The sequence below is a fragment of the Zingiber officinale genome, chromosome 8B (assembly GCF_018446385.1).
Source record: "Zingiber officinale cultivar Zhangliang chromosome 8B, Zo_v1.1, whole genome shotgun sequence".
Classification (NCBI taxonomy): domain Eukaryota; kingdom Viridiplantae; phylum Streptophyta; class Magnoliopsida; order Zingiberales; family Zingiberaceae; genus Zingiber; species Zingiber officinale.
The window spans coordinates 69,360,239-69,370,655 of NC_056001.1; the positions used below are offsets into that span (position 1 = coordinate 69,360,239).

The following is a 10,417-nucleotide window of genomic DNA, read 5'->3' on the forward strand; positions in this document are numbered from 1 at the left end:
TTCAACTTGACTATAGCCCTTGGCTACTAGTCTTGCCTTGTTTCTTACTACCTCTCCCTTTTGGTTTAACTTATTTTTGAAGACCCATTTAGTTCCAATAATGGTGGTCTTCTTAGGTCTAGGAACCAAGTCCCACACTTGGCTTCTTTCAAATTGACCTAACTCATCTTGCATAGCTATGACCCAATCAGGATCATGCAATGCCTCATCAACTAGTTTAGGTTCGATTTCTGAGATCAAAGCAACCTCATTCGACTCATTTCTGAAGAATGATCTAGTCCTAACCCCTTGTTGGATGGCTCCCACAATCTGGTCTTGTGGATGACTAGAGACTATCCTAGATTGCCTTGGAGTTGGCGGTGCCTCATGAGTGGTCTCACTCGGCACAGGCAAGAGATCAGATTGAGTCCTTTCTTGCCTTTGCTCATCATCTTCAGAGTCAACTTCGACTCTTCCAATGTTTTGATCATTCAAACTTAGATTTCTAAGTTCGAATTGAATTTCTCCTACATCCCTTGATTGATCATTTGATTTAGGGATTTCTTCAAATGCTACGTCTGAGGACTCTTCAATCAATTTAGTCCTCTCATTGTAGACTCGATAGGCTTTGCTGGTAAGAGAGTACCCGACCAGTATCCCTTGATCAGCCTTAGCCGTGAACTTCCCAAGATGGTCCTTGGTGTTTAAGATAAACACTTTACAACCAAACACCCTAAGATGTTTAATTGTAGGCGGTTTCCCAAACCAAAGTTCATGGGAGTCTTTCCTAAAACCTATGTATTAAAACTCGATTTTGCACATAGCAAGTCGTATTCAGCTTCAACCCATAAGTAGCTCGGTAGTGAGTATTCATGAAGCATGCTTCGTGCACCTCTTGTAGGACTCGGTTCTTTCTCTCCACAACCCCATTTTGTGGGGTCCTTGGAGTAGAGAACTCATGCCTATATCCCTTTCTTGACAAAACTCTAAAACCTATGATTTTGAAATTCCCACCATGATCACTTCTAATGGTTTTAATTGTTGTCGATTTTTCATTTTCAGTTCTTCTACAAAAGGAAATAAAATATCTATAGTTTGGTCCTTATGTTTCAAGAAGAAAGTCCATGTGTATCTAGTAAAATCATCAACGATTACCAAACAATATCTACTTCCATTCAATGATATTACACTATCGCAATCAAATAGGTCCATGTGCAATAAATCTAAAGCAATAGATGTACTTACATTGCTTTTACCTTTATGGACAGCTTTTGTTTGCTTACCCTTTTGACATGCATCACATAGTTTGGTCTTGTGGAACTTGATGCTTGGTAAGCCTCGCACTAATCCTTGGTTGGCCAACTTCCAGATGTTCTTCATGTTTACATGTGCCAATCTTCTATGCCATAACCAAGACTCTTCTTCTTTCGACATGAAACACTTAATCAAAGCATTAGTAGCACTTTTAAATGATACTTGATAAATATTGTCAACCCTGGGGCCTACTAGGACCGTGTCAAGTGTGGCAATGTGTTGAACCAAACATTGACTGGAATGAAAATCAATTGGGTAACCCGTATCACACAACTGACGAACACTTAGGAGATTAAAAGTCATCCCCTTGACTAGAAGGACATTCTTGATATGAAGACATTCGGATATATGAATGTCTCCAATTCCTACAACCTTAAGGCTACCATTATTACCAAAAGACACATTACCTCTACTTTTGTTTTGAATGGTAGTAAATAGTGATTTGTTCCCAGTCATGTGCTTGGAGCATCCACTATCAACAAACCAAGTTGATAGATGCTCCCCCTCGACCAATGCCTACAATACACGAAAAATAGAGGTTTTAGGTACCCAAATCTTGGGACCTAATGCTTCTACAACGAAAGACCTAGGAACCCATGCCTTGGTCATACCTTTCCTAGTTCCATGAACTCTAGAAACATGTGATCTACTATTTTGAGTTCTAGACATTAGAGAAATGAAACTCGACTCCTTGGGTTGATATCCTAACCCGGCTTTGTTGTAAACTGCCCTTTGGGCATTTAGAATCATGTCTAGAGTCTTAGAGCTAGTTGAGAATTTCTCAAGCATTTTCTTGAGTTTCTCAACCTCACCCTTTAAGGCCTTGTTCTCATCCTCAAGGACTTCTAGATGTAGGTCATCGACCTCATCTTCCCTAAGGGTCCTTAAGGTTTTTACTTCTTCTTTCAACAATTTATTTTCTGTTTTTGACTTTTTAAGCAATGTAGATAAGTGAGTGATAGTTTTATAACACTTTTCTATATGAGAAGAGGTTACCTCTTCATCATCCGAAGATGATGAAGCCGTGGTTGAAGCGCTTGAGTCATCACTCTCGGATTCTGACTCTTCCCTTGCCATGAGTGCCAATTGCCGAGTGCTCTTTTCCATCTTCTCTTCTTCCTCCGATGAGCTTGATGAGGACTCATCCCAAGTGGCCTTGAGAGCCTTCTTCTTCTTGGCTCTTTCCTCCTTCCTTTTGGCTCGCTCCTCCTTCCTCTTTAGTTTCGGACACTCGCTCCGAATGTGTCCTTTCTTGCTACACTCATAACATGTAACATTAGATTTATCAAAATTTTGATCATTAGTTTTACCTTTTCCTTTGTATCTTCGGCCTCTTCTCATAATCCTCCTTACGAAGTTCGCCATCTCGCTTGATGATGACCCACTTTCATCATCGGATTCGGAAGAAGAGGTGGATGAGGAAATCTCCTTTTCTTTCTTCTTTTCCTTCTTCCTTCTTCCATCCTTGCTCTTTGGTCCTGCAAATAAAGCAATACCCTTCTCTTTTTGACCTTTGTTAGCAAGCTCATGAAGTTCCATCTCACAGAAAAATTCATCTAGTTTAACAATGGAAAGATCCTTGGATACCTTGTAGGCATCTACCATGGATGACCACAAGGCATTCCTAGAAAAAGATTTAAGAGCGTACCTTACTAGGTCACGGTTTTCTACCCGTTCATCCACGGAGTGGAGACCATTGATGATCTCCTTGAATCTCCCATGAAGTTCACTCACCGTTTCATTGTCCTTCATGGTTAGATTTTGGAGCTGATTCAAGAATAGGTCCCTCTTGGCAATCCGAGAATCTCGAGTTCCCTCTTGGAGCTCGATGAGTTTGTTCCATAGGTCTCTTGCACTTGAGAACGGACCTACCTTGACGAGTTGGTCCTTGGCGATTCCACATTGCAAGGTGACCATAGCCTTGGCATCGGCTTGTGCTTTGCGGAGTTGTTTGGTAGACCACTTTGACGACTCGAGTTCCTTACCTTCTTCATCCTTTGGTGGTGTGAAACCTTCCTTGACTGAGAACCACATGGCTATGTCGGTTTTGAGGTAGTACTCCATGCGGCCCTTCCAATATTGAAAATCTGCTCCTTCGAAGTAAGGCGGACGGTTGGTGCTAAATCCCTCCTTCATGGCCATTGTTTTGCTCTTCGGGTTGTTAAGCCGAAATGAAGAGCACCTGGCTCTGATACCACTTGTTGGGACCTTAGATGGCTAGAGGGGGGTGAATAGCCTCTTTGAAAAACACTAAACACAAATTTCTTCAAGAACTTTGTTAGCACAGCGGAATTAGAAAACTAAAACAAGAAAGCACAGCACACTAACTCAGAGATTTACGAGGTTCGGGGATAACTTGCCCCTACTCCTCGGCGTGTCCGTAAGGTGGACGAATCCTCTTGATCTTTCGGTAGATCACACCCCGGAAGCTATCCGGCTAAAGGATTCTCCTTCTCGGTGGAGTAACCTCTCCACAAAGTCTTTAACAGCAGTAAGAAATTAAGCACAAGACTTACAGTAGTGGCTCAAGTGAAATGATCAAAGGAAGCTCACAGCCACAATCAGCGAAGAACAAGCACACTGCTTCAATCTTCCAGAGAGTTTTTCTCCACAGTGTTTTTCACAGCAAGAGCACAAAAAGCATTATCACGAGAGCCTCTCCTCTCCACCTTCATATGCCTCTCTGCTCTGTAACGGATCTCTGCGAAACCTGCAGCAAATCCCTGCAACCGTCCACGACGTCGCCAATCACGCTTCTTCCTTGTCTGATTGTCTCAGCTCCCACCAATGGCATCCTCGTTTCCTTTGGTACCTCTGAGCTTGAACCTATCGGCACAAGTCAAGTTGATTTCGACCAAACGGCTGCCAGCAGATCGCAAACGATGCTACCAAAACTGGTTTGTCCGCATTGAGACACAGCAAAAGCTTTTTCGTCGCCTTCTACTAATGATCCTTAATTTGAATTCACCCAACATCAAGTAATCTGTAACCTGTAACTTCGAGAAAGCTTACAGCAGATGGTTAGAAACGAAATAGGTAAAAGCAATTGCAAATCAGAAACAATAAGAGAAAGCGCATGCAAAACAAGCCATACTGTGGATCGGTCAGCAGACCGATCCACGCTTCTATTTATCGTCACTGATCGGTCTGGTGACCGATCAGGTTCTTGTCTGATCGGTCCCAAGACCGATCCACCCCTTCACGCGAATCTGGCACCGAAGCCTGATCGGTCTGTGGACCGATCAGGACTCAGCTGGATCGGTCCGTAAGACCGATCAGTATCCACTCAGCGCTACTGAGGATCATCTGATCGGTCCCCGGACCGATCAGTATCCACTCAGTGTGCTACTGAGTGTTATCTGATCGGTCCCCGGACCGATCAGTATACACTCAGTGTGCTACTGAGTTTTGCCTGATCGGTCCCCGGACCGATCAGTATACACTCAGTGTGCTACTGAGTGTTGCCTGATCGGTCTGCAGATCGATCAGGCAACTGGATCGGTCTACAGACCGATCAGCCGTGCCACTGTGCCACTGGATCGGTCTGCAGACCGATCAGCCGTGCCACTGTGCCACTGGATCGGTCTGCAGACCGATCCAAAGCTGTGAGTCTCGAGTCAAGCTTCCAAGCTTGCTGCCCTCACCCCTGACGGTCCAGAGAGCGTGCTACCGAACCCTCTCCGACCATACATGCCAAGCTTCCACACTTGGACTTCCCAATTGCCTGGTTTCACTCACCAGGACTTTCCAATTGCCTGGCTTCACTCACCAGGACTTTCCAACTGCCTAACATCCCAGTTAGGACTTTCCCACTGCCTGGCTTCACTCACCAGGACTTTCCAACTGCCTAACATCCCAGTTAGGACTTTCCCACTGCCTGGCTTCACTCACCAGGACTTTCCCGTGCCAAGCTCCTCGCTTGGACTTTTCCCAATCAGGTCAATCAGGTTAACCAAGTCAACCTTGATTAGTAATTAATCTGAGTTAATTTAATATCTGATTCAAACTTAAATCAGTGTCAACATCAAAACAACATCCAGGTCAGACTGTATCAACAACAAGGAATCATTAAATCCATCAACAGTTGTGCCGAATGAAATAAATTGACTTGGAACAGAAGTAGATTCTAACTTACAATTCGACTAGGCCAGTTAAACTAGCAAGCTCTGCAGGTATATTCCCCATCAAATTTCTCCCTGATAGTCTACTGTTCATTATACGAATCTATTCATTAGTTCACAAAGCGAGAAGATAGCTAAAATTTGTACATTAGCAACAATTCATAGGTCAGCTAGAGAAACTGGAAATCATGCATGGGAAAGCAAAGCAAACATGACAAAGACCAATGAGAGTTAGAGAAGCATTCAGTACATTGAAACAATTTGTGGTTGCGGATCTGAATTACATTGAACCCATGACCATGGAGCTGGTAAGCATGGATCTCCACCTTCTTGTGCCCAAACTTCTTTTGGGTAATGTGATACAAAGCTTTCCATGGTCAGTGCTGAAGAGAAAAGAGGTATAAAGGATACACTCTAAAAGAAAACAGTGTTGCTCTAGATTACCAAATTAACAAGATATTTCTTTACTTACCGTCTAGGGATCCATAATTTATCTCCATATACTTGTATATCTCAAAAGCATTTAAGATAGGTCCCTTGGATGAATCATTTGTTTTCTTAAAAGCAAAAGACAAGACAAAAGGGAGACTTATATTATATGATCCCGGTTCATATAGCCAAAAGGGAGAATTTTCAAAAGTTTAACGTGAAAAGAATAGTCAGACCTCCAAGTGAAATCACAATCCAGATTTTTCAATACAAGGGTCCTAACAATTTAAAGAATAAACTCATTGAAAGAAAAAAAACACACCTTTTGGTTAAAATTCCATCTCTCCCTTGATGGAATAAAGTCCTCTCCATTGCCAACTCTGAGCTGCAACATTTGTTTTAGTTGTCATAAATAACCTCAAATAATACGTAAAAGTATAAATACAAAACATAAAACCATATCCGGGGAGGATGTAATACTATGCCTCCTATTTGAGTAAAAGCAGTGGCAATGCTAACGCCACATGCATGTAGGAGTGGGTTAGGATCATAATTATTGAACCTCAAAGCCTATCATCCAAGGATAAGCATGAAAAAAATAACATACAGGTCATACCAACAAAACCAATCTTAAAGATCGGCACATACCTCACTGAGGACACTCATTCGTTGTTGAGGCTTCAACCTTGACTTTTCCACCAAGGAAGCTCATTGAAATGTTGACAGTGATTTGGTATATCTTTGTAGTGAAATGCTTCATTACATATGGTTCAAAAATTCTTCATTACAGCGATTTGGTATATAAAAGCAACTTCTCCTAGTTTTTAAAATAATGCTTCATTGCATATGGTTCAAAAATTCTTATAAGCCAATTGATTGCAAAATGCTGACAAATAATGAAACAACACAACTCGGAAAAACTCACATTTCATCTTTGCAAGGCTTGCCACTTATCCCAATGATTTTAAATTCTTGATTTGTATGAGTTGTCTTCACTCTCGAATTTTCAAAGCTCTTCTAGCCTAGCAACAACAAACAGTGAAAAAATAATCTTAGTAGACATAATATGAAGAATGAAACAAGCAAGCTAAAACAAGTTGCCTCAATAGGTATATTATATATAGGCATTCAATAACCTAGAAAATAAAAATAAAGAACAAATTCTTAATCACCTTGTTCCAGTCCAGTTGGTATGCATCCTTGACATTTTGATTTACAAGTAGAAAGCCAACCATTAGTCCAGGACACACAGTCATAATAGTAGAGACATCTATATTCAATAAATAAGAAAGATAATAATATTTTTAAAACAATAAAGTTTTTAGGAAGACTTATGAATACTAAGTAACAGTAGTATAAACAAGAAGACATCTATAATGTCTTCTTTATGGGAAGACTTATGAATTCTAAGTAACAGTAGTCTCAGTTTTTGAAACAAACTGTATCAAACAATGGAAGGGAAGGGAAAAAATGTTACCGGAAGGGAGAGTTTTGTGGTTGTGGCCACTACTAACATTCAAACGCCTTCCAGTGAGAATTTGTTGTCGGTCGAACATTTGGAAGATTCCAGTCATGCACCCTATTTGCCTCTGCAACTCTGGATTGTCATGATCAGCAGCAAATGCTTATAGAAACTTTGCTGACATATTTCTCTTCCTGCAACTACAAAATCCGAAATAGAACCAGAACACTCGGGCCAGAAATTAGATTAGGGTTTAGCAAAATACTTACCTCCTTTAATTTGTTCTACAATATTTCCTGACAAACACGCCAGCATTCACCCTTCACCATCCGTGCCCCTGATGCTACTTCTACCAAAGCAGTCCCACGGGATTAGAATGATATTATGCACTTAGCTAAAAGAAATCCCTTTTCCAATTTCCAATCCCCAACCGAACTCAGCTTCTCTCCAAAACTTCCCTCCCTGGCTGGACTACCAACCACACCGAAGAAAATGGGCAGGTACACCTTCAATAAGAAAGGCACATGAGGAGAAGAAAAACAAAAAAAATACAGAAAAGGAAGCAACTTCAACACATTAGCCACTCCCTGTGACAGGTGCACCACCATAAACAAAAACAATAATAGAAATAAAAAAATTAAAACAAAACTTGTTGCCTTCCTGTAGCTCCAATTTCCTTTTGTTGTTATCGACTAGAGAAGCAATGTGTGCAAGGAAGGTGTCATAGGTAGGGAGTTCAGACGGGAGGAAACTAGCAAGGCATGGATGTGGGGTTTTGCGATCCCAAGGATGGTGAGAGATTCCAATGGGGGATGAACTTGGAATTGAATGGAATGGATTGTTCTTTTAGTTAATTCCTTATTGGAATGGGAATTGTTCAATAAAGTATAGAAACGCAGAGGCAGGAATTACTGGGCAAAATTTAGGATCGAAAATATACTAGAATACACGATACAAAAGAAGACTGTTGTTGCAATAGAAGAAATACAAAAGAAATATGCAGAGGCAGGAATTTCCACCTGTATTCCAAGCCAAATTGTGGTTAACTAGCATACATATATGAAAATTAACTGTATGAAAGATAATTCATTTATCTCACAAGGATCATATATGCTAAGAATCCTACATAGTTGTAGTGTTTTTTGCTTCAAAGAGTTTGGTTCAATGAATTTGAGTGGTTAGTGCAAATCAAGTACAACATCTCATAGAAGATTAAAGCATTCCACAGTATTGTACTCTTCTCAATGGTTGCTCGGAGATCAGATAAGGAAATGACTTACTAGATACTCTAAAAGGATAACCATATATAAACAACTTCCGTCCTTGCACTTGTGAATTCTGGAATTCCAAGCTCTAATCTTTTGGTGATGTAAATTTAAGAAATCAGCAAATGTAATACAAATAAAGAGTAAATCTAAATTACTTTTGCACCGTATAAAGTGTGATATAACCATTCATATTGGAACTTAGACAATACATTTATATATGGAGATGTAGTGTCGATGCTGATCTACCACAGACCAAAATAACACCACTGCGTTTCTATACTTTATTGAACAATTTTCCACATATAACCTCTGAACATTAAAACCACTAGTCCAAGTCAATAAAGTTTTTAAGATTGTTTTGAAAAAATAATTGTCTCACAAGAAGAAATTCCCTAAAAATGTATTAGGGAATGTCCTCATACGATTCGGCTATTCGACCTATTTGCTGTGGAAGTTGAGCAGAGGAAGAATTAATCTACCTGAAGAAGCGCCTTGATGACTTCCGGAGTGAGGATGGATTCCAACACGGGATCCTTCTGAAGGGAGATCAAAACATCTACGAAATCTTTCTCATCATGCGACGACACTCACTCTTCATGTTCCTTGATAACCTGATCCAGCAGATCGTCCCACCTCTTATGGTTCTTCTTCACTCGCGCCACCTTGCCGAGCAACCAATCCACCCAACCGAGCCACGGGAGGTAATCCCCGAGATAAATCTTGGCCAGCAGCACCGAGTTCTCTGAGATGAGCTTCGAGAACAACCCTTTCTTCCCTTCGAACTTCTTCCCCGTGACTATCCGACACAAGATGTCGTTAGAGAAGGCAAACAGGACGGGGGACATGTCGATCTCCGCTGCCAATCCACGGGAGCAGATGGCGGCAACCATGGTGGCCACCTCCTGCTCGCGAACCAGAGCGTAGGACTGTACCATCTTGGGGCTCAGTAGGTGGAGGGTGCATATCTGTCGGCGTTGCCTCCACTCATCGCCGTAGGGGGCGAAGGCCATGTCGCTGCAACCATCGAGGAGGATGCAAGTGACGGTGGTGGAGGAGCGGCTGGCACAGATGTGATCGTGGGTGCGGAGGACATCCCAGGCAGCATCGGGGGAGGAGACGACGAGGGTCGGGACGCGGCCGAGGCAGAGGCAACGCCTAGAGCCATATGAGAGAAAGATCATACGAGGAGAGAGGTTTAGGGTTCAGGTAGGCTAAGGGGGGAAAATAGTGCACCAAAAATTTTTCGACCACTGCTACAACAAAAACGACGAAGGGGGAAAATGGCGAAAGAATAAAGTCAAAGACAACAGTTTATTAAAACTGTTGTCTTTGACCCCTAAAAAAATGTTTAAAGACAACAGTTTTAGAAAACTATTGTAAAAGGTGTTGTTGATTTTACAAAAAGTCACTCAACAACAACGGTTTTTATAAAACTGTTGTCTTTTATTTTTTTAGGCGCTCAAAGACAACTGTTTTGCTAAAAACCGTTGTCTTTTGCCAAATTAACAACAGTTTCTTCTAAAACCGTTGTCTTTATGGTGTTGTCTTTTAACAATTTTGTTGTAGTGACATAAAGGATTCCTTCAATAATTCGACAGGGGAACGGGAGATGTTTTGATGCTTTTGACAATTAACACATGTGCAAACTAGTTGAGCTGTGTCTACTTGTAAAGTTGGCTAGAAGTATCCCGTTAGTAGGACTTTTATGGAAAGCATCCAACCACCTATGTGATTTCACAACTACCTTCGTGGATCTCACGAAGACTTACTCAACATCTTCAGGGCCAAGGCATCTGAGCAGAGGACTGGAGAAACCTTCTTATATAAGTAATCTCCAACTAGAG

The 10,417-nt window shown here is 41.4% G+C and overlaps 1 protein-coding gene and 1 long non-coding RNA gene across 2 annotated transcripts; both read right to left on the bottom strand.

Annotated features, from left to right (window-relative positions):
* Positions 1–5,471: 5,471 nt before the first annotated feature.
* Positions 5,472–6,027, bottom strand: LOC122017451. The gene is made up of 3 exons (XR_006121352.1): positions 5,887–6,027; positions 5,665–5,797; positions 5,472–5,500 (listed from the first exon to the last, which is right to left on the bottom strand). It is a non-coding gene; the product is annotated as an uncharacterized LOC122017451 (long non-coding RNA).
* Positions 6,028–9,160: 3,133 nt separating this feature from the next.
* LOC122013948 (cytochrome P450 71A20-like) lies at positions 9,161–9,754 on the bottom strand. Its single transcript, XM_042570158.1, has one exon. The coding sequence runs from the start codon at positions 9,752–9,754 to the stop codon at positions 9,161–9,163; it is 594 nt and encodes a 197-aa protein (XP_042426092.1).
* Positions 9,755–10,417: the final 663 nt, after the last annotated feature.